At 50.9% G+C, this 23,195-nt stretch overlaps 10 protein-coding genes across 10 annotated transcripts; 7 read left to right on the top strand and 3 right to left on the bottom strand.

Annotated features, from left to right (window-relative positions):
• Positions 1-181: 181 nt before the first annotated feature.
• Positions 182-1,501, top strand: COCVIDRAFT_11219 (hypothetical protein; the record flags this gene model as incomplete). Its single annotated transcript, XM_014706746.1, has 3 exons — positions 182-364; positions 511-696; positions 887-1,501. The coding sequence occupies 3 exons, from the start codon at positions 182-184 to the stop codon at positions 1,499-1,501; spliced, it is 984 nt and encodes a 327-aa protein (XP_014562232.1).
• A 680-nt stretch (positions 1,502-2,181) lies between these two features.
• On the bottom strand, positions 2,182-3,054 carry COCVIDRAFT_32774 (hypothetical protein; the record flags this gene model as incomplete). Its single annotated transcript, XM_014706845.1, has 3 exons — positions 2,182-2,773; positions 2,830-2,979; positions 3,035-3,054. 3 exons carry the CDS (start codon positions 3,052-3,054, stop codon positions 2,182-2,184), a joined length of 762 nt encoding a protein of 253 aa, XP_014562331.1.
• Positions 3,055-5,368: 2,314 nt separating this feature from the next.
• On the top strand, positions 5,369-6,835 carry COCVIDRAFT_84086 (glycosyltransferase family 31 protein; the record flags this gene model as incomplete). The annotated part of the gene is made up of 2 exons (XM_014706844.1): positions 5,369-6,394; positions 6,449-6,835. 2 exons carry the CDS (start codon positions 5,369-5,371, stop codon positions 6,833-6,835), a joined length of 1,413 nt encoding a protein of 470 aa, XP_014562330.1.
• Positions 6,836-8,260: 1,425 nt separating this feature from the next.
• On the top strand, positions 8,261-9,181 carry COCVIDRAFT_84054 (glycoside hydrolase family 131 protein; the record flags this gene model as incomplete). The annotated part of the gene is made up of 2 exons (XM_014706843.1): positions 8,261-8,889; positions 8,953-9,181. 2 exons carry the CDS (start codon positions 8,261-8,263, stop codon positions 9,179-9,181), a joined length of 858 nt encoding a protein of 285 aa, XP_014562329.1.
• Positions 9,182-9,874: 693 nt separating this feature from the next.
• COCVIDRAFT_32771 (hypothetical protein) lies at positions 9,875-10,804 on the top strand (the record flags this gene model as incomplete). The annotated part of the gene is made up of 2 exons (XM_014706842.1): positions 9,875-10,016; positions 10,080-10,804. 2 exons carry the CDS (start codon positions 9,875-9,877, stop codon positions 10,802-10,804), a joined length of 867 nt encoding a protein of 288 aa, XP_014562328.1.
• An 871-nt stretch (positions 10,805-11,675) lies between these two features.
• COCVIDRAFT_32770 (hypothetical protein) lies at positions 11,676-13,469 on the top strand (the record flags this gene model as incomplete). The annotated part of the gene is made up of 1 exon (XM_014706841.1): positions 11,676-13,469. One exon carries the CDS (start codon positions 11,676-11,678, stop codon positions 13,467-13,469), a length of 1,794 nt encoding a protein of 597 aa, XP_014562327.1.
• Positions 13,470-13,633: 164 nt separating this feature from the next.
• On the bottom strand, positions 13,634-14,751 carry COCVIDRAFT_32769 (hypothetical protein; the record flags this gene model as incomplete). Its single annotated transcript, XM_014706840.1, has 2 exons — positions 13,634-13,815; positions 13,875-14,751. The coding sequence occupies 2 exons, from the start codon at positions 14,749-14,751 to the stop codon at positions 13,634-13,636; spliced, it is 1,059 nt and encodes a 352-aa protein (XP_014562326.1).
• Positions 14,752-15,854: 1,103 nt separating this feature from the next.
• COCVIDRAFT_11212 (hypothetical protein) lies at positions 15,855-16,325 on the bottom strand (the record flags this gene model as incomplete). Its single annotated transcript, XM_014706745.1, has 1 exon — positions 15,855-16,325. The coding sequence occupies one exon, from the start codon at positions 16,323-16,325 to the stop codon at positions 15,855-15,857; it is 471 nt and encodes a 156-aa protein (XP_014562231.1).
• A 2,305-nt stretch (positions 16,326-18,630) lies between these two features.
• On the top strand, positions 18,631-20,649 carry COCVIDRAFT_32767 (hypothetical protein; the record flags this gene model as incomplete). The annotated part of the gene is made up of 3 exons (XM_014706839.1): positions 18,631-19,499; positions 19,555-20,318; positions 20,573-20,649. 3 exons carry the CDS (start codon positions 18,631-18,633, stop codon positions 20,647-20,649), a joined length of 1,710 nt encoding a protein of 569 aa, XP_014562325.1.
• Positions 20,650-21,491: 842 nt separating this feature from the next.
• On the top strand, positions 21,492-23,156 carry COCVIDRAFT_21762 (hypothetical protein; the record flags this gene model as incomplete). The annotated part of the gene is made up of 2 exons (XM_014706779.1): positions 21,492-21,652; positions 21,734-23,156. 2 exons carry the CDS (start codon positions 21,492-21,494, stop codon positions 23,154-23,156), a joined length of 1,584 nt encoding a protein of 527 aa, XP_014562265.1.
• Between the last annotated feature and the right edge of the window lie 39 nt (positions 23,157-23,195).

The following is a 23,195-nucleotide window of genomic DNA, read 5'->3' as shown; positions in this document are numbered from 1 at the left end:
ACATATATCTTCGGCTCCGACACGGCGGTAGCAGAGATTGGACTAGCGAGCTGGGCATGCAAGCCCTTTCCTGGGCAGCCCTGGCGTAGCAGGAACGGCACGAGCTATTTCGGGTAGACTTTTTCTAGGCGGATGCAGATCATGCGTGGGACGGGCGTATGGGCGCTGGCGGTTTGCTGCGATGCGCAACTGGGGGCGTACGGATGTGGACGCCATGTACCTATGGCTTGCTGGGCGTTTGTGGGGCATAGCATCGATGTCACTCTTCCAGACATACATGCGCAGTCTACATGGGCATCTAGAGCGCCAGCATCCGAGTGGTAGTGTATACTTACACATGTACCTCTGTGACGGCGCCTCAACGGTACGACCTTGACTTGTTCAAAGCACATGGCGATGGTAATGCTCCATCATGGCGTTCTCGACTTTCCGACAGACTGCTGGCCGGCCCCGGATGCGATGGCCATGGCTGAAACCATCCACATCTGTTCTCTACTTTAGTCATTGCAGAGATACGAGAAGCCATACCTTGGCTTTGAACAGAGGCGAGCGGAAAGACTTGGCCATGACGTTCGGTTGGGATGTTGTGCTCTCTCGCACAATGGGGGGGCTGCTGGTGGCGAGACGCATGTTGGCATTCTAATTACCATTTTCTTTCTTTTTTTTCTCTTCGACCTGCTCCGGGAACAACAACACGTGAGATTTGGTATGTGCTATGTCAAAACGGCCTCGTCTCTGCGGAAGCAACGGTGCCTGTGCCCGGCAGGGTGGTGGGCGTTTGGTGCACCTGTCGGACCCGCAGACAATACGATGGTCGCCTGACAGACCAGCGCATTGCCGGTACCAGGCGGAGCGGGGATAGCGCATAAAGTATACATCGATATAGCGTTTTCCCCAAGTAGTGCAATCTGCCGACGATAATGGTGTGCTGCTGCGAGTCGTCCTCATCAACAGCACACTGCGCCCAACTCGCGCCTCTCCCGTCTTGCCACGGCGCCCGCCGAGCCAGCCGTCGGCTCTGTCGGCATGGTGTGCGCAACCAGCTGCTTGCCAATGTCGAAATCCATCTCTTGCCTCCTCTGCGCAACGGTCCAGTGTTGCCGACAAGCAATCCGTCGCTGACCGAGCAATCTTCTTCCGCTCCCCCTGCCAAGGCGAGGCAGCCAAATGGCGCATCCAGCCCGGCTCTGCATGTTTCGTCCTTCTCCGCCGCCGCCCAAAGGGGCTAGCGTATTGCCAAGAGCGGCTCCATCCCAATCTCTCAATAGCGGCTGTGCTGGAGGAAGGCCAGGATGCGACTCAAGGCTGGCCGACTAATGCTTGCTTCTCTCGATACGGCGACCCTTTCCAAGGCCATCTCCCATCCCCAATCCATGGTTCATCGCACGCTCCCACCGCCAACATCATCATACCGCAGAGGAAAAAGCAGCAGCAACGACAATTCCTCGAGCCCTGCAGTCGACACCTCACACAGGGCTCCAGTCCCAACCGTCCAGCATGAAAAAGCACATATTCCTCAACAGCAGTTTGGCTATGACGCTGTCCGCTACCCCCCAAAATTAGCTTCGACCACACCAGTCTTCTCTCCATGACGACAAGCGAGAATGGTGAGCCAAACATGATTGCCCAACACGGTCATAGATAGATGAATTTTTTACCATCCCCATCGCTACACCCAGTCCCTCCCCAGACACCGAACCGTGTTTCAAGTTCCATCGGCTATCGGCTCATGTCTTGGTAGTAAACGCAAATAGCAGCGGGACATGACTGACATGATTTGAACAAACCCCCCAGGACCACAAATTAACATTTGAACAATGACAAAGACAAGACATCTAGCATGTGCCAAATATATTGTCACAAAAGGCTGTCCAATCAAAATTAGAGTTTCTCAAAAAAACCCTCGATCGTGCGATATTCGCAAAGAAGAAGAAAAAAGCATGTCGGTTTTCCAGGCGACAAGACCTACAGGGTTTTGGTCGTAACGTAGATACCCTGAGTCCCTTTTATCCCTTTTATCCAGACTTTCTTGTTGAAAGCCATATCAGGGCAATCGGTAATGGCGATCAGATTGCCCCAATGTTCTCCCAGAAAACCCTTATCCAATGCGACAACTCACCAATGATCCCCTCGAGCTTTCTCCACCGCGCCTTGAACCCTCACTCTCACCCTTTTTACTTACTACCGCACCTCCTTCACCCCATCAACCCACACATCCACCGCCTCATTATAAAAACACAAATACCCCGCAATCGGTGCGCTCTCCATCGTCGGATACCGATAATACCACACCAGATTCCTGTATACCTTCCCATTAACATGCACGTGATAGTACTCTGCCTGCCCCTTATACGGACACAGCGTCTTCGTCTCACTCGGCTCCAGAAACTCCCAACTAACGCTTGTAGGAGGAACGTAGTACCGCGTTCTCAGCGTCGTTTCCAGCAGGAACAGCGCGCTGGTGGTTTCAGCCAGCGTCACACCGTCGAGTGCGACTCTGATGCTGCGGGCTGACGACAAAATATCAATGCGTTTGTAGGGGTCCTTGGGGTGGCAGTATATCCGCGTGTCTTCTTCGAACCATTGGTCTATAGCGGGGAAATCTACCTTGACGAGGTCTTTGAGGATGCCCGAGGAGAAGACGAGGATGCGGTGCGTGCTACGCGTGCCCACGGTTAGGGTGCCGAGGTAAGCGGCGTTGGAGGTGTTGTCGACTGCTGCTTCTCTCGATAGCTTTGCGTCGGAAGTGAAGCTTGAAATCGGGATGAAGTATCTTGGTTATGGTAAGCATCTGTAGTGCCCCGAACGGAAAAGGGCTTGTTGGTGTACTGTGGATAGCGCAAGTCAAGTTCCCACACGTGACGTGCCTGGGTAGTATCGAATGCGTATTTCCCGTTGAAAAGGCCGCGGATGCGTCGAAATGTTGGCTCAATTCTCTTTGGTCCATCGCGGATAAGCGTTTGAGCTAGCTTTACCAAACTATATTCGTTTAGTGACGACCAGTTGTAAGTGTGTGCAGCTTTGGTGAAGTTACTCAGCGGTTGAAGAAGGCATTGCTAGTACTTGGTTCTAGAGCAACGCGAGTTGTTATACAGAAACAAATTTCTTTTTTTCTTAAAGTAAACGAGAATGAGAACTACTGCTATTTATGTATACGGACTGGAAGTGGTGATGTCGCTCATGGAAGCGGGGAAGGTGCAGGGCCGGCAGGAATAGCCGAATGTGCTTACAAAACAACAACGGCTATATGGCGTGTATACCATCATCGACGTTGAACCTTTAGCCTGTTTCCCATGTATTCCGGGGGAAGGTGTCGTGGGATCTTAATATCGGGGTTAAACTTAATGTGATTTCTGCAATATCTGCAGAGGTTATTGCCAGTCCAAAGATGGATATGGAGTACTTCACATTCAGATGCCACGGGACCGATGTACCGCATTGGTATGCGTTCTCTCCCACAAGCCTCTACCAGTGTCTGAGATTGTTAACTTGGATGCACGTTCGGAATGATGTGCTCGTGCATGGTTCGGGTAGATTTCCACACGGTGATGCAGCGTGATTCCTGGTAATTTAAACCTTGTGTACCTCATAACCCACTTTTCAAAATGGCAAATCTGCAATTTTAATCTCGCGTAGAAGACGTCTAGAAATCCGATAGAACATTCTTAGGATTTCAAAGATGCGATGATTGAATGGTGTACATTTATGTTCGTGTTTATCTGAAGATTGATTTTTGTCGTTTGCTATTCTCGAGTTCAGACAGTTTCCTGATTCCCATTTGTCTTACCTATTTTGCTTGCATTATACTCTTTTCATTAGTTGGTAGAATTATGGATCTAGCGGGACTCTCTACAATTTTCATTCTTATTCTCCATAGCTTATCGAGATAGACATCTTTCGCTGTCGCCTCTTGCTCCATCAGTGTTGTGTATCTGACCGTAAGGCATGTCAGAAATCTCTAGTTATTCAGAATAGTATTCATTTCAGTACAGCAGTAGTGGATGCTTGTTGTCTACACTTTTGTTTGTAATGTAAAGGAAATTGTAATCATATATATGGAGGGGTAACGGAGTAGGTTTTCTTTAGGATACCATAATTCTTTTCCCACGATGCTAAAAATTCTGTAAGGTCAAGAGCTTGAGTGTTTTTTTTTCTAAAATTAAATTTACTCTTAGATGCTAAACACTAGTTTGTAATTAAGACCGATTCCCCTTAAGGTAATCACCCGTAGAGAGGGGTTTACCCAAGTTTTAGTGTTAAAGAAGCTTTCTCAATTTTTTCTTCTTCTCCAACTACGGCACCAATTTTAGAGGGCCAGAAAATCCTACATTTAGGCATTTTAGAAAGCATGGTCTGGGTGAAGTCAACCCGAATCATTTTACTTTGACTGCAGAATCTTTTTTTAATACCCGATTCCGTCAGGTTGAGGTGTTGCCTAATATTCGGTTCTAATATGATCAATACGATACGCTATGTAACAAACATATATAGAAAAGGTTTAGTCCTACCAAAAATACATGAACAAGTAATGTAGTATCAGCTAATACGACAGCTGTGAAGTAATCTATCAGTACAAAAGCGCTACGACTTGTGGGTAAAAGCTGATAATTTTCTGAAAATGACTATGCGGCCTTGCAGGAAACTTGAACGAATCTCCTTTTCTATATGCAAAAATACTCATGTGGAGCAAACACCCATTGATACAGTCGGTCTTTAATCATTTTCCAGTGACGAGTTTTATCTCCTTGAAGTTTTCTTGCATAGATTGGTACGAAAGTAATCAACGCAATACAATTCTCCCTCTTGTATGCCCATGTCTCATTCACTTCCTCGATGCATCCTTCAGTCATCGTTATGAAGTATTCTTACATCAGCAACGAACGGGTGTCTTGTCGGCCTGTTATCTTACCACAGGGGGTCATCTCTACAGAACAGGGCCCCCCACTAAGTCAACGTCACCCCCAGGCCACGTACATGTGTATGGGCCTGTAAAGAGATCCTCTCTACAAGGCCCCTGGGGTTGATGTTGAGCAGCGGGAGACGTGGGGAAAGTATTAGCGCCGGCGGCCTTACCGCTTGTGGACTAGCTACTCGCGTGTTGGGCCTGACAGACTCAGGGAGCCGGGCTGGACTGGCGCAGGACGACAACCGACGGGTGGACCAATGCGCCCTCAACGCTGCCTGCAACTACATACATCACTCCTACCACCACCACAGACCAAAGGGCCGTCCAATGTGCCACGGCGACGTCGCCCGCCCATCCAGCGCCCGCCCTACGTCATAATCCAGCCCCTCTGTCTTGTCCATTGACCGCCATCTCTTCCCCCCCGCGACGACGGTGCCTTGAGGGGGCCATAGCGATAACAGAATGCTGAGAACAGTGGCTGGCCGCCTGGCGCGACGGCCATGGAGATTTGTCTTTCCCGGCCTCCTATTCTTCTTCTTCTTCTACTCTCTCTCGCACCGCACAGGGTCGCGTACACAGGGGCCCGTACACAAGGCCAAGACCAAGTCGTTTTTTCCGCCTCTGGAGACAAAAGCCGCCAACTCGATTGAGCTCGACTACTGCAAGAATTTCCCAACCAAGCTGCTCGAAGAAGTGCAGGTCGTACTCAAGGTGGCCTCGGACGGCGCACACGAAACAAAAGCGCATCTCAACACGGTTTCGAGCTGCATCACCAACCTGATCATAGTCGGCGACAGGGACGAGCGACTAGGTGACCGACAGGTCATTGATATTCTAGCGGAGCTGCCCAAGAGCTACCAAAAGGACAACCTCGATTTTGAGGCCTATGTCGCGCAGAAAAAGGCACACGAAGGGGGCGAGACAGTCAAGGGACAACAGCGGTCGTTCAAGCTCGACCGTTTCAAGTACCTGCCCATGGTTGATAAGGCATACATCACCAACCCAACGGCCAAGTGGTTTGTCTTTGTCGAGTCAGACGTCTACTTTTTCTGGGACACGCTATTCAGACTATTGAGCCAGCTGGACCCCTCGGAGCCTCATTACATGGGCGAACCGCACAAAGGCTCTGAAGGCCGGCAATTCGCCTACGGCGGGGCGGGCATCGTCCTCTCACAGGGTCTGGTAAAGAAACTCATCCCTGCCAAAACGGTTGGATCGACAGAAATTCCGCGCGAAAATCGCCTGAGCGTCCGATATGAGAACTGGGTCAAGGAAGAGCAGCGCGGTGACGCTGTACTAGCCTACGCCATCCAGAACGCGACAGGACACAAGATAGCGCCTATGCACCCCACATTTGCAAGCGACAAGGTCAAAGATGTCGTCACTACAAAGGAGAGGTGGTGTGTCCCCATGCTTTCGCTGCACCAGGTCAAGCCGCAGCAGATGGAGGATCTTTGGAAGTGGGAGCGGACCCGACCATACAACACTGTGAGTCTTGTATCCCATGCGCGCTGGTGCACTTTGCTAATATGATGGCCACAGAAACCGTTTACCTACTCATCATTTCTCTCGTACACACACGCGTTCCTCTCCCAAGGTCCCAGCCGCGAATGGTGGGATAATCTCTCGACCGCACCCGTCCCTAACGACCGCCCTGCGCACCACAACGCCGGTTCTTGTGGTTCTGAATGCGCCAATGACAACAATTGTTTACAATGGTCATATTCACAGACGGTCTGCCGCCATGCCGACTACATCAAGCTTGGTGACGCGGTAGATCGAGAGAATGGCGGACAGGGTGAATTCGTCAGCGGTTGGGATACTGCAAAGCTGCGCGCAATGGGATTTGGAGTCGAGGGAGAAAATGGACAGCGAGAGTTCTACGCAGGCTGTGAGGAGGCTACCTGGCTTACTCCAAAGGCAGGTTAGACTGGACGAGGGGGTGTACCGGGGACATAGAGTACATAATGTTCAGGCCGTGTATAGGGAGGCGTTTGCGGTTGCTTGTCAGCACGTTCATGCATGGCGTTTTAGGTTGGTACATGATTTGGGTATGCGAAGCACGGTAAGCAGCGCGTTGGCGGAACACAATACCGCATATGACTGGGACAAAGACGGCAACCAGGACATGTTGTTGTGAAGGTCGAGATTGGAGACGCGTGGATGGGCGTGTATTGAACACGGCTTGACCACCTGCTCCCCTTGGCGCAATCTAGGATCCGCTCTTGTCCGGATCACATCAGATAGTACAAGACAAATGTAGTTCGACTATAAGCTGGTATACGCCAGGTATTACAGCTGCCGCCCACGCTTTGGGACCCTAGTAGAGCTTTGTGACTATGAAGCCGCAACTGCGAAAGGTTAGCGGCGCACGACTTGGAGCTCGGAGCGCGGGCCTCTCTCCCTTTTGGAGCAGCGGGACGTGTGGAAACTTTTGCATCCGGAAGCTATATGTCGGCTTCCCTGCTGTATTCACGAGTGACATCGTCAACAATCGCACCCAACGCATATCCCGCTCGTCGGACGGCTTGTCACCTTGACTGAACGAAGCGCCCGGTCGTGTTCGCGGCCCTTGCTCGCTCTTGGCGACGCTGGCGTGTTTTACGGTGCTATTCGGGAGTTCCCTTGACAATTTTGCCCGGCAGAGCAGGCCCACTCTATGATACTCCGACCAAGGTGATGAGGAATCCAGTGTATCAAAGGCAAGAACAGCACCCATGCTGTTACATTCACTACACACACACGGCTAAGCTCATGCGTAGGAGGAACAAGCAAAGCGCAGGAATTGCCCTCTCCACACACACCATGGTCACCTGCGCGGAGCAGTGCTTCATCTCCACTTGTATACTACGTATACACGCTTGTCGATATTAAATCGGCTTCTCGAAAGCCTTGGCCCCAAGCAGCGGGTGGCCGGACCGCTTGTCAGTGCACTAAAAACTATACACTAAATGGTGTGGACTTTACCCCACAGCCCAGCGACAAGCCGTGGTAAGGCGAGGACGCACCCTTCCCATATTAATGCGGCCCTACTCTGACGTCGCCGGACCTACTGTGGAACGCGCAAGGTGCCTGGTTCCCCTGTTTTCATAGGCTAGCGATCCCGTTGAGTCGACTACCTGCAGATGAAAGGTACAATGAAACCCTCTATTTCGGCGAGCAAAAGACGCCGCGGCGGACGCATGCTGTGCTTACAGGCAATATAGAAGGTAAAAGTATATTCAATAGGATAATTGCAACATAGCTTGGTATTCCAGCAACTGGTATAAAGCGAAAGCTTAGCCCAGTGAAACCGTCTCCACAACACCAACTGCATCCACAGTCTCGACGACACTTCTATTCTCAGCAATCATCATGTTCACCCAGACACTCTTTTCTATCGCCCTAGCGGCCTCTGCTGTTCTTGCTGCCCCCTCTTCAGGCGGCGCTGTTCCCAAGTGCCCCATCGTTTTCGATGGCCGTGTTCCTCTGAACGCCACCCTCGAGTCTTTCGATTCCGCTGCTACCAACACCCTCTTCAATGCCGGATTCGTCAAGGGCAACAACTTGACCTGGTCTCAGATTCTCAAGTTCCCCAATGTTGGGGCCTCCCGCTTCGACTGTGGCTTCAAGCCTCTCGAGCTCACCATCTCCGATGCATCCATCTTCATGAAGCAGGTTGGATTCCGTCGCGCTGAGCTCCAGTTTCTCAAGGATGCTGCCGATGGCGAGGGTGGCAAGGGCGTCAAGACCCTCCACTGGAGTGTCAAGCAGAACCCCCAGAGGGCCTTGAACCTGACCCACGAGTACCTCAACGTGTGGCACGAGGCCGCTGATTTCAGCAGCAACCAGATCCAATTCCAGGCCGGAACCCTCATTGGCAAGAGCGATGCCGACAAGAGCAGCTTCAAGATTCTTGACCGCACCAACAAGCAGCTCTGGGCTACCCCCATCGACTTCACCAACTGGCAAAACTTTGCTATCACTCTCGACTACGTTAAGAAGTGAGTTTTCCTGACCCAATTCCTCATAATGATAGCGAAATACAGTGCTAACATCCAGCGTAGCGAGGTTACCATCTTCTACAGCAAGGGAAAGAGTGCCCTCAAGAAGGTCGCCGGCCCCATCGGCGCTGACCTCTCTGGTGGCGGCCAGTACCACTGCGGTATGCTCAAGAAGCCTACTGGTACTTCTGATGTTGCCAATGCTGGTTTCCAGGAGTCTCCTCTTGATGAGAGCCAGATCTACGGTGGTCTCTTCCTTGAGGACTCTTCCAACGGCTGTGTTTCTCTCTAAATCAGCCGTTGCCTCCTGGTAACACCGGGAGCTTGGGGGCTCTACATGGACATGGACAGTGAACAATGCTGGTGCATAGTAGATTAGTAGTGCACATGGATCCGTGCAGATTCGGAGTTTTCTAGTATGAGAATCTCGAGGTTGGGTTTTTAGTGCTTGTACATAGATATGCACAACCTCGGGATTTAATTACATATTGTATGGATGCTATTCTACAAACTTTATCTTACCGTGCATTACTTGTGAAAACCAGGCCAGACTTGCGACGTTGTGTTAACATACAAGGATGCTATTGGTAACTACTCGATGCGCGGCCCTGGTATTTCCGATAGCGCTTACAAAATAGATGAAGAAACGACCTACTAGTCGATCTTCCATATTGCCCGCGAAACAAAACATGAATCAGTAACTTGTCATGAATCGATAATCCGATCTCTAGCGTCTTAGCAGGCAATCACAACAACAGGGGTACGTAGAAATGGAAAAGTATGGCGAATACATATTTCCGTGAGTCTGATACTTGCCTAATCCGGACTAGCTTAGATCACCCGCAGGAATGATGGCATCACACATCTCGAGTCTAGCCTTCCAAAATGACTCTACGGCCGTCTAGCACGCAAGATGTACACTTCTTCCCCACCAAAGGGCGCAACAGCCATTTACACGCGTATTCTGCTTGAGCCTTTCTGAAAAATGTCTGGAGCAACAGGTTCAAAAGAAATCGCGCCGTCGATTGACGTGAAAAATCTCAGCTATGCCTTTCCCGACGGCTCGAGTGGGCTCAAGGACGTCTTTCTCGACCTGCCGCCGGGCAGCAGAACATTGCTGATCGGAGGCAAGTAGCAAATCCCAAGATTTGTAACACTTATACCAAAGCAAGGTCACTAACATGGTGCAGCCAACGGTGCGGGTAAAACCACATTGTTGCGTCTCCTCTCGGGCAAGCGCATGGCCCCCGCCAATACCGTCCACATCTCCGGTATCGACCCTTTCAAGATGGGCTTGGAGGGCGTGACATATCTTGGTCTCGAATGGGTGCTGAACCCCATTGTCCGCACCGACATTGATGTTCCCACGCTCCTTTCCTCTGTCGGCGGCGACCACTACGCCGAGCGCCGTGACGAGCTCGTGCGCATCCTCGACATTGACTTGAGCTGGCGCATGCATGCCGTCTCGGACGGAGAGAGACGGCGTGTGCAGCTCGCCATGGGTCTTTTGAGGCCGTGGACCATCCTGCTGCTCGATGAGATTACGGTAGATTTGGATCTGCTGTCGCGCAGCAACTTTCTCAACTTCTTGAAGAAGGAAACTGAGACAAGGCCTTGTACAATTGTTTATGCGACGCATATCCTGGATAACCTTGCTACGTGGCCAACGCATCTGGTACATATGAGTCTGGGCAAGGTGAAGAAGTGGGGCAGCACAGAGGAAATGAATGTCAAGGTTGAAGCGGCTGGAGGTCAGCAGTACACGGGGAATAGTCAGTTGGGCGAACTCGTGCTCAGGTGGCTCAAGGAAGATTTGGATGAAAGGGGACCGAGAAACGGAAAGGGAGAGGGTCTGAGTTATCAGAATTTAGAAGGCAAGGGCGGGTATGGTGCGGAGAAGAGGGCGGAGGATTAAAAAGAAAAGCGAATGTATGAAAGGCATGGAAACTGTGGCTTCAACAATGCTCCACAGTTTGTTTAACGGGTTACCAGGCGTTTTTTTATATATCGAGGTGGAAACTCAACGATGATACCCCCGTTTCCGTACTTCAACATGGGTTCAACATGGCACTAAAGAAGATTTTTGTAGATCTTATTCATCAGGTATTCAGACCATCGCATAGCGCTACCACTGAGTCTTGCCTCGCTTCTTCCCACACGCTATAATTCAGAGGATGATCGCTAAAGACTTCTTTGGATAGGTGGACACACAATGAGCAGGACAGGTTCGAATACCTCAGGGGTATGCATGAGCCGGGACTTTCCAGTATCACAGGGCTTGATTAGAAGCAAGACAAGAAACAAGCACCTGTACAGAACGTGTGATAAGACTACACGTGCAATGGCAGACGAATCACATGTGTCTGACATATTACATCACGTGGCCTAAGCAGCTCGTGCATATTTCGCGTTTGCCACCCCACGCGTCGCCCGCCTGTCCGCACAATTTGACGCCGGGAACGCTCAAGCCTATTGCTCACCACCGGCGTCTTGCTGATCATGACATGCATGCCATCGATAACTCAGCCCTAGAGTACTTGACCGCACGCTCACACTGGGCGGATGCTTTCGGATCCTTGCCGAAACAAGCCGCCGTCGCGCTATGACGATCGTCATCCAAGTCGCGGCAATTCCCATCATCTGTTGAGAAACATCTCTCCCGTGTAAACGGTATTCATGCATCACACGCAGTCCTACTCAATTCTTCGTCAAGCCGTAGAAGGGCCTTTCTGCGTTGTTCCTCTTGAAACACGACACACGCCCAAGTCAGCGGCAGCCACTTCACCATGGCAGAGCAGGAAACCAAAAAGAGTGGCTTCCGGGCCATGTTTGGCATGAAATCTGGTAAAGAAGCAAAACCGCATGGCGCGCGGAAAAAGCTTTCCAAGAAAGGATCACGAAGCGATATGCTTGGAAAGCTTGACTCGACCGCCAGTGTGGGCAGGACTGCACGTCAAGACTCTGGTAGTTTCACCGACGAAAGAAACGGCTCAACCGTAACTCAATTTGGCCTTCCGGCATACAATGATGTTATTGGGGTTGCACCGCATGCATTGCGCGATAACCCGTACACTGCCATCAATGCTCTCACTGACACGAGCAATACACATCTCTTTGTTGATTTACAAGCAGCCGACTACCGTCGCAATTCAGAGGGACAGCCACAATATGCCGCACCACTATATCACCCACAGAGCTCAAGGTCAGGGTCTCTGCCACAGATACATAGCGAGAATATGCGCCCGTACTCGCCGCCGAAAGCGCAGCCTTCGAAACTCAGCAAAGCACATCGAGCACCTTCGGCGTCAACAAGACAAGATGATGTTCTTGACAAGGATACAGGAGAGAGAAAAGACTTAACCGAGATGATGCATGCGTTTACATATATCGATGGAGTAGACACCATTGAAGAGGAGAGAGACGACGAATCTCTCCTTTACGACCCTTCACGACCTGATGGAACGGCGATGCTTGCCAGTGCATCACCTGAAGTGTGGCTGCGTATTGCCGACTTTTTATCACCTTTGGATGTTGCCAATTTATCATCAACATGCCGGACCATGTATGCTCGACTAGGCAAACACCCATACAAACTTCTTTTGGACCCAGTGCACCGCACGCACCGGCTAGACTTCTTACTCGCCATGGACCCCAAAATGCCACGCCATCTCTTCTGCTTCCCATGCGCTCAATGGCATCTCCGAATCCAACCCGGCTTCGAATCGCTAAAGCCCCAAAACGTACTCAACCCCCTCTTCGAATGCCCAAATATGACAAACATCCACATGCCCCCTCCCCGCATCCGCTTAACCGACGGCCGCACCCTCCCCTTCGCCTTCATCCAACTCGCCCGCCGAAACTGGGCTCACGGCCCGGACTACGGTATCCCACACGAATCCCTCGCGCGCCGCTGGAAAGACCCATATTCCAACTGGACGCACGAATCCGCCTACCACATCACTGAAAAGGGGCACGTCCTCTTGCGCGTCCGCTCCCAACACCACGTTCAAGGCGGCCTCACAGACGCCGCAAAGCGCCTCCTCCTCTTCAGCCGCGGCGACTACACACCGTATTTCAGCGTGTGCGCCCACTGGAAACACGGCATCCTAACCTCCATCCCCAAATGCGCACTCTCGCACATCCCCTACGCAAGCGAAAGCGACACCACCGCCATCGACAAGTTCAAAGAACGCAACCTCGGCAAGAAAATCCTCGGCATGGTGCCCTTGTGCTCGACCTGCCGTCCTATGCGTCGCTGTCCCAAATGCCCCACCGAATACCTCTTCGAGCTCAAACTCGTAGAAGACAAGGCAGTCCGCAGTTATGAGCATGGCCGCTTCAAGCAGGCCCTCGTCGTGACGCGCTGGAGTGATCTGGGACCAGCCCGTAGTCCCATGGATGCGCAGTGGAGTGCCATCACGGGCGAGAACGATGAGTATGATAGTTTTCAGGAGATTGGGCGTAGGGCTGTTAGTGGCGTGTTTGAGAGCGCGTTTACGGATACGATTCCGGGACAGAGGGTGTTGAGTATGAATCCGGCGGGTGTGACGGCGAATGAGGAGGCGGGGGATTGGTATTAGGCATTTATTCGCGCGATGATGAGCGGATGAAATGTACATTTGTTTTTTTCTTCAACTCCAATTTCTGACTTTCAACTCGACAAAACTCCGTGCTTGATGCATTCGCAACTCCTGCCACAATGCACATCAACTAAACATACACACTCACAACTCCCCCAAGATTCTTATGGCGCCCGCACCACTTTCCTACCCGTAACCTCGTACCTCTTCAATTCCTGCAGGATTTTAGGTGAATCAGCAAAGTCGTAGACTTCGACTTTTGGTGTGATTTTGCCCTCGACAGCCATCTGGAGCAGCTCGTCCATTTGCTTCGAGCTACCGGTGGATGAGCCGCGGATTGTTAGGCCTATATTATCAAATTAGCAATGACAGTTCAAGACAAGTTGGATTGGGAAGACAACATACCCTTGTTAGCAATGTGGATGGGACTCATAGGGAACATGAAGGTATCCGGTGGCAAGCCTACGCAGACAAAGACACCACTGTTCCTGCACAAGTCTGGTGCTTGGATATATGCCTTCTCGCTTCCAGCAACGCAAATGACGCCGTGTGCGCCTTCGCCATCGGTGAGATCCCTAACGGCCTGCACGACATCCTGCTTTGCGAAGTCGACAAACGCCACAGCCCCCATTTCCTTTGCGAGTTTTTCTTTTTCAGCCCCACTGTCAATGGCAATCACCTTGTACCCCTTGATACTCGCAATCTGCACACCGATATGTCCCAGGCCGCCGCCCGCACCGACAATAGCCACGAAATCGCCAGGCTTGACTTCGGGCTCGAGTTTGGACACGCCACCTGCTAGACTCAAGCCCGCGCACAGAAGTGGCGCCGCAATCTCGCTCTTGACGCCATCTGGGATCCTAGTCACAAACTGCGCATCGGCAACGACATACTGCTGCAGGGTGCCCCACACATTCCTGCCGGTGTTCTTCTGCTTGGCACAGTGATTCTCCTTGCCCTGTTTGCAGCTACTGCACGTTTGACATGCATTCCACAGCCACTTGATGCCGACTCTTTTGCCCATCAGCTCCGATGACACATTTGCGCCCAGCGAGACTACGGTGCCGACGCCCTCGTGGCCAGGCACTTCGGTGTACTTGCCTGGCCAAGCGAGGTTGTGGCAGTCCGAATGGCAGATACCGCTGTATTCAAGTTTGACGAGGACTTCGCCTGCGGATGGCTGCTTCACGGCTACGTCGTTCCGGATCTGGAGGACGCAGTCTGGGCCGGGGTCTTGGATCCAGCCTGCTGTTTGCGTGGTGGGGATTGCGTCGGTGCTCATCTTGGGAGGTAATGGGTGATTGGGAATGGTGTGGTAAGAGCTTGTGGCGAGAATGAGCGACGGGTTGGTGAAGGAAAAGGGAGTCACGTTGTTTGGGTCTCCAAGATAGCAGAGAGATAGCAATGGCGGGGTGGACGAGTGGAATTGACCCCGCCAATGCCCCACAACCGTATCGTCTTCTCCGTGGACGCACCAATCGGAGTGCGTCAATCTCCGCATCCGAGGTAGTACAGCAGTTCGCAGCAGTCCAGACTTTTGCTGCTTTTTGAACGAACGCACTTGTATCCTCGAAGGCTGGGATTGTACAATTTCCTCTACTAGAGGGTGTTTGAGTTGCGTGCTGCTCGTCCCTATGTCCGTCCCCAGGCCTTTCACTTCGCTACTAGAGGTTGTGAAGAGTGGCAGGGGCTGGCTATCGCTGGAGTGGTCTAGCAAGAAGTTGAGTGTATACATGCTGAGGTGGAGAAGGCAGAGAAGGAGAGGAGGAACTGGGTTGATGGTACGGCCGATGTTATGGCCAAAGTATTCACAGCGATACCAGAAGAGGTCAGGAATTCTTGTGGATGAGAGTCCTGCATTTGGGATGGAAATGGCAAGGCAAGATAGGGTAAAATGGGGAGCCACTACTGCTGCTGGTGCCTTCCAAAAGAAACTCAGCGTAAACAGTACATAACTCCATCTCTTCTAGCTCAAGACCATCACTCTTACTTCCCACCCAACTTTACCCTTTCTTTCTGGCATTTATTGTTCCGGTCCAGTGGAATGCTTCAGCAGATTGGCGTGCAATACCTGGCGATGAGGCTTTCTAACAACGTCACTGTGCGCACAATTACAAGATTGACAATTCACAAATGAACTTTACTCATTGTACTTTGCGTCTTGTGGATATGCCTGCAACTGTCCCCGCAGCAAACAAAGTATTAACTATAGCTGCCCTGTATTGCTGAAAAACGGTAAAAAAAAGGAATCACCAACGCATCTTTATATACATGAATATCTTTCTATTGCAGACATTATTCTAACATTACTAAACACAATCTACCATCATTCCCACGTCGGTGGCTTCCATTCTCATTTATAACCCACTACCACGCACACGTGACCTAAAGGTTACAAGTAGCCTTATTGTCCCCATCGCCATTGAAAACCACACCATCATCCGGCGACGCATCACCAACGTCAACAGTAACATTGAACGTCTTCAAAAAGTAAGTAGCCGAGTAGCCGAAAATCTGGTACACAGCCGCGGTAACAACAACGGATCCATTGTATCCTGCAATGGCAGCAGGCGCCACCACGTCGACGGTGTAGTTGGTGCCCATTTTGTAGCCAGACTCCTCACCCGCGAGGTAGATGGTCTTGAAGTTGAAGCCGAGGGCGCCGGCGTAGGGGGGTGGTGCGCCAAAGCCGTAGGCGACGGCGACGTCGAGAGAGTTTGTCGCGTCGAGGTTGGAGTTGAAGGTGAGGGGGAAAGTTGTGTTCGGGGTGAGGACGGCGGGGACGGTGATGGCGTAGATGGCTGCTGAGGCCGAGGAGACGGAGGCTAGAGCCGTGGCGAGAGTTGAGAAGCGCATGTTGGTCAAAGGTGTTTTGTATTTTTTGGTGTGTTGTTGTATTGGTGTATGTGGTAGAGAAGATGTTTGGATGGTGGATGTGTGAAGTATTCCTTTGGGGGGGGGGGGGGTCTTTGTATTTATATGTAAGTACTGTACTGTAGTACACACGCTCCCTTTTCCCGCATCCTTGCTCTTCGAATGTACATCATTTCCTCAACTACTTACTACGACATCTGGTGCTAACCCGCAAGATGCCGCAGTCGGGTCCAAGCCAAAACAAGTCGCCCCATTTGCGGACCGATAGATACAAACCCTGGCGTGGTAGTAACATCCGAACTCAACGACCATGTCAATTTACTTACACCCTAAACCTCTTTGGTGTGCTTGGACCAGCTTGGGTCACCGCTAGTATATTTATAGAAGATGGTAATCTTTCTCTTTTATAACCCAAGTTGTGCATGTAAAAATTGAGGAAGTAGATTTTCCTCAGTGGTTTTCTCTCTCAAGCAACCAAGTGTAACTGTAGTAGTAGACAGTCGCCTCTGAAAGCAATACACCCACGGGGTCACATCCGGTGCTAGTGCTAGTGCTAGTGCTAGTGCGTGATACGTCATTTTGCAGATCATCATCCGTCACTCCTCGTCTTGTGCGGAGCTTGCTATATTTAGGCGTACAAATGCGTAACTACCTTCTCTCCTCATCAGCGCAAATGTCAGTTGTACAGCAGATGATGCCACCAGTCTTATGGGTTTCAGTGCATTTCACATGGGCAGTCTTTCCAATTGTTTGGATTTTCCGTGGTTTGACCGAAGCAACAGCGCGACTCCACGGCGCATTGTGAACTCGAATCCAGCCAGCTCGGCACTTCGTGACCGGCATGACGCTTGCATTGACCCATTGTTCAAAGGTGGGATGGGATGATCGAGCGCATCCTCAAGGTCACTACGGTTTCGGCATTTTTGTCAACGGCAAAATCTGGGAAAGTGAGAGGAGTTTGGTGGCGAAAGCTCGTATAGATACTACATACCTACGTAAAGTGCAGATGCGGCGGGTAGAAAGCCGAGGAAATAGCGAGTGTGAGTACCAAGCAATGCCACATGGTACTACTAGCGCCACGGCTATCGGCAAGTCAGACTCTTGTCTCGTACCCCGTGTGCACTGTTCATTACTCTGTTTCGACCTTTAGTATCGCGTACGGGTACAGACTTACGCGATGAGTGATAAGATAGGGTGTCGTCTGTGTCAAGTCAGATGTATTCAAACACTTCGTTTTCCAGTGCGCTGGAGTGTCATGAGCTTGGTATCGTGCACGAGCACGTGACAGTCGGCGATATAACAATGGTAACGGAGAAAGATAGAAGAGAAGAGAAGAGAAGGTGGCTTGTTTTTGGAAAATGAGAATGTGTGACTCATTAGCAAATGAGTGAAGGAGAGCAATGCACACTTATTTGTATCACCCATGGCTTGGGTGACAATACAGCCGTTCAATATGTTTGTGCATCCAAACTAGGTGATTTTTTGAGTATCTCTATCCTTGAGCGCTGTCAGCTAAAATATAGATACTCACTTCCAATCTAAAGGGATTTAATAAGGCATACCGAATATGCTGGACCGGAATGTGCAAGACCGACTCATATCGCGCTTATACCGTACAGTCTACACAATACACGGTCATAAATTAGAATGCCGCAGCCACGTGCATGTATTGCGCCTTGCGTTGAAGCGGGACCAGCGTTCAGTTTGTTATTCTCGCCAAATCAAGTCCCAAACTCACGTGGCTAGCGCACCTAACCATGGTTATGACCTTCACTGCCAGATATATGACCATGAAATAATTTCAACTGATTATATCGTCGCACACAAGACACCCTAACTGTGCCCAGGCATTTGCAGCACAGTGCGACAACGTGAACGTAACGCACTGAAAAATTTGTTCCATAACAAACAGCTCGAACGACAGTACCTCAGTGTTTTGCTCAGCAACACAATTCACGCTAACCGGATTCCCCAGTTGTGAGACTACCCACAACACACACAATATCTCACTTGGACCTGCTTCTTTCCGCAAAGGTATTTCCACCCCTCCCTAGCATTGGTTTATCGCTCTTCAAGCGCAAATATAGCCGACACAATATCACAGTCGCACACTCATACGGCAGCGCATCGAGTAGGGTCCTAGTCTGTCTGGCTTTTGATTAGACAACACCTCCACTTGCGCTGACCTTATATAGTGACCTCTCCTGCGGCGATGTCAGCGAAGTCGTGCCATTCAAGTCTTACATTAGAAGCCGCAAGCCAGACGGGTCCAGTACCAATATCCAGTATGTCGGCCCCAAAGTCTCTTGAGTCTTCGCCGCCCACGCCATGTCCTATCCAAATCGCCACCCTCGAGCGTCGCATCGCTGAACTTGAGCAAGACAAAGTGCACCTCGCAGAAGCAGTGTCCGAGTCTAGCCAACGCGTCGCCGAAGCTGTGAAAAGCACAGCTGCCGCTGAAGCCGAGACTGCAGCAGCGAAGCAGCGCGCCCAAACACGCTACACAGAGAGGCTACATGCCAACAACGAGGCGAGAAATCTTCAAGACGCGATGAAGGAGCAGGCCTTTCAACATGAAGATTTTTCGATCAAGGCCAATAGACGAATCAGTTGTCTCGAGGCCAGAATCGCGCATCTCGAAACTGAAGTATCGATCAAAGACGCTAAGATTCAAGAGTTGGAAGAGGAACTTCGCACAATCCACACTGGCTCTCTAGCTAATCAACGAGAGGATGTTAACATGAAGACACAACCTGACAAGATCGTCGAGGACCTCAAGAACAAGATCATAGGACTGGAGGTGTCTCTTGCCAAAGCAGAGCAGGACAAGGAGCAAGCTATGAAAGACAAAGATGCGATGGCAAATTCACAGGCCAAGATTGAAACGGAGCAAGCCCATTTCAAGAGCCGAGAGATGGCACTGATGCAAACTAATCAGATAAAGCTCCAGGACGCCGAATTGAATTGGCGTTCCAAATTAGATATCATTGCGAAGGAATTGAAAGAAGCGAAGAGGGAGGCCGAGGATGCTAAGCATAAATTGCGGGTGGCGACTCGTACGATGCAGAACACCCCTCAGACGCCTGGCGTACAGCAACAGCAGCAGCAGCTTCAGACTTCCAAATTTGACAAGAAAAGAAGATTCAGTCCGAATGGGTAAGTCAAACAGTGTTATAAACGATCTGTACAAGTATAACTAACACATGTCTAGGAACGCTGAAGCTACTGCGGCCGCTTTTCAACGTGCATGTAACCAGTCTCTCCTCTTGAATTGTTTTGGTATGGGATCAAATCTGCTCGCAGGACCGAGCGGAGGTGCACCGAGGACTGAAGCTCCGCCCGTACCAAGGCAGCCCATGAGTATGGCACAGAATACTGGATACCGGCAGTACTCATCCATAAGTTTCGATAGTTCGGCTTGCCAAAGTCCACCTATTCCGATCGCACAACAACAATACTTTCCAGGCCATGGCCCGTCTCCCGTTCAACAGAATGGCATGCAGATGCAACCTGGATGTCCAATGGGACAACAGCAACCCATAGGTCCCCTGTCGTCTCAGCAGCAGCAGCCAGGTCTTGTACAGAATGCGAGATTGAACAATGCTGGGTCGCCGACTGAGACTCACTCAAACCATGGTATCAATGTAAATTTGGCTGTCAATACCGGTAACGTACAGCAGCCTCACCACAGCATGGTACAGCAACCTCCACCTTCCTTCATGCCCAGCCATATGCACCAATCGAACAGCACGAACGCGTCGTTTTTCCCGAACGCGCAGGGTAACATCACTCCATCCACTTATGGCAACGATTTCTTTGCTGCAGAATCAAGCAACGTGGCGCCAAGCAACATCGACTATTTCATAAATAACAACTTGGGGTTTACCAACTACCAAACTGGAGAAACGTTCCAGAGTCCATTGTACAGCAACAACTCTACGCCAAGCATGAACCACAACGCTCAAAGGCAGAGTGGTGCTAACGCCGCTCCGGCGAATACGAACACAACGTGGTCCGGTGGTCAAGGTCCCCCGGCGCCACATGGAGGTTTCGCACCAAGATGAGCTTGGGAAATTACTGAACTGGGTAAGTCATTTGCGTGAATTGCTATTGGAGGAGTTGGAAAATGAATGCGATGAGATCGAAGCGTTGGTTCAAGTGCCAGGCGGACAACACGAATTGTGTGCGTCGGTGATGCTTCGAATTTGGTGCTAGGAGCTGCGAGGAAGGCTCTTTGCATACCACTTTTCATGAGGGTAGTATTGGATTCAAGGTAGTGGACTTCCTATTGACGCCTTCAAATTGAAGAGGGCTTTGGGGCATTGAGAAGAGGCGGATACGCGCTTGGTACCGCTTCCTTGGCAGCGAGGTTGGTTGCGATAATGGGGCGGAGGAGGAAGCAAGTCAGACTATTCGGGGCTCTTAAAAGGGAAACACGTAGTAATCAATGGATAATGTACCCAACTGTAATCATGGATTTATACCGCTGATACTTCAGAACATCCTGATCGTAACAAATCTTCCTTCTCATTGAACATGAAAAAAAAACCAGTTCTTGTCCGTGTATCTGCCATGGTGGAACAAAGTTTGGAGCTACAACACGGTGATATGAGTCTCACCAAACACATGTTCAAACCTTATCATATTACACTCAAGCCCCTGGTGGCTCTGAAGAATCATTTGCCGCTTTCCGATGCAAGCTCGGTTGAGATACTAAAGCGGGTCAGGTTGCAAAGACTCGACGGCGGTGGCGTAGGCCATTCCCGCTCGAGCCTAGCTCACCGAGTCTTCAGGGTTTCACAGCTTCACCCCACATCGCTTCCACCCACCAAGCTCCACTTGGCAATAGCTTGCATATCTTGATCGTATTCGCCCCAATCATACACCGGATGCATCGCGCAAAGTCCTTTAGGTGACAGGCCTGTTTCTCCCGGCTTTGCAGCTTGCCGCACATTTCCAACCCCATGCATTCTCTTATCAACGAGCCATGCTATCTCCGGCCCACGGGGCGTGACGAATGACTAGGGTGGGTGCTTAGCGGAATACCGGTGCGGCATAGAAAAAGACGTAGGTTGCGCGACATTTGGTCTCGCAGCCTTTCTTACTGTTCCCAGGGCCGCTCTTCCTCGTTATAAGAGTCCTCCGGTCATGGCATCCAACGAGCCGGGCCTTGCGCCACTCAGCGCGCCAGGTGATGACCCGATTAAAGGTGCTGTGGACGTCCCTGTTGAGGCCGATACACCAGTCGCGCCCGACCAATTCGACGAGCGCTACGAAACTTCGCGATGGGAAATTTGGGCGTATTATTGGTAGGTATACGCCTCTCTGGAAACCATTGTTACCGCGCCATGTACTGGCTGTGTCGAACCCTTCTAACAATTGGCCATTAGTTACTATGTCGGAGACAACGGATTGACACTTTTCAACTTTGGTCCTACGGCCTTTCAAAACCTCATGTATCTGGCTGCCGGCGACTCTGAAACTCTCTTCTTCATGGGTCGGGATCGCAGCATCAACTCGATTGTTCTTTTGTGCAACGGCATAAGTTTCGCTATCCAGGTCGTTATTTTCTTGATCCTAGGCTCTTTCGCAGACTTCGGCACCTGGCGTCCAAACATCCTCATCGTACTCTCGATAATCGCATTTGGCATTGGATTCGGCTGGCTGGGCGTCCATACCGAAGACAAATGGCACATTGGCGTAGGACTCTACATTGTCGGACTCATTGCGTACCAGACCACCATCACTTTCTGGACCGCTGCATTCCCTGGCCTCGCGCGCAACACCAAAGATCTGCGTATCAAGGCCGAAGAGTTTGCAGAAGGAAAGATTGACCGTGCAGAGTACGAGTTCGCCGATATGATGAAGCGAAACGAGCTGTCCAACGTAGCATTCTACACCCAATCGGTCTTTGAGATCCTTATCCTCGCCGTCATCGTGGGCATAATGTTTGCGCTCCACGTCAACGACAGCGCGGCAAACAACAACTGGGGTCTTTCCGTACTCATCGCGTTTGCAACGGGTGTCTGGATCCTCTGCGCGATCCCCTGGTTCATTCTCGAAAAGCGGCGTCCAGGCCAAGATCCAGGGCGCAGCAACATTATCATAGCAGGTTTCAAGCAGCTTATTTATGCCTCGCAGCAGATCTGGCAATTGCGACAGAGTCTCGCATATCTTGCAGGCTACTTCCTTCTCGGCGACAGCCTCAACACCACCGTCACAGTAATTGGCACCTTGCAAAACGAAATCGTCGCCTACAACAGCCTCCAGTTGACCTACCTGCTCATTGTTGGCATCGCTGCCCAGGCTGTCGGTATCGGCGCATTCTGGCATATACAAAAGTCGTACGGGCTTTCGACAAAGACAATGTTCATGGTCGTGGCTATTTGCATTGTCTTGCTGGATGGCTGGGGCATGATCGGCATATGGACCCAACGCTTCGGTTTCCACAACAAATGGGAGGTCTGGGTGTACCAGGTCTTCTACGGTCTTCTCGTGTGTCCGTGGTACAGCTACTCGCAAACAATGATTTCTGAAGTCACACCACGCGGCAAGGAGTTTTTGTTCTTCAGCCTGTTCTCGATTGTAGGCAAGACGAGCGCGTTCATTGGGCCGCTGGTGAGTAGTGCGATTATTGATGATACGGGAAACAACAGTAGTCCGTTCTACTTCTTGTTCTCGTTGAGTCTGGCCAGCTGTGCGTTTCTGTACTTCTTCGTCGACGTGGAGAAGAGCAGGGTTGAGCAGGAAATGTTTTTGGAAAAGGAGCGCAGTCTTAAGGTGCATGATGAGGGATTGGATGTGTTGATGTAGTAGTTGTGGAGTAAAATTATACATATCTCTCTATCAAGA

The sequence above is a fragment of the Bipolaris victoriae genome (assembly GCF_000527765.1).
Source record: "Bipolaris victoriae FI3 unplaced genomic scaffold scaffold_1, whole genome shotgun sequence".
In the NCBI taxonomy this organism is placed as follows: domain Eukaryota; kingdom Fungi; phylum Ascomycota; class Dothideomycetes; order Pleosporales; family Pleosporaceae; genus Bipolaris; species Bipolaris victoriae.
This window is presented reverse-complemented; position numbering and strand designations above follow the sequence as displayed.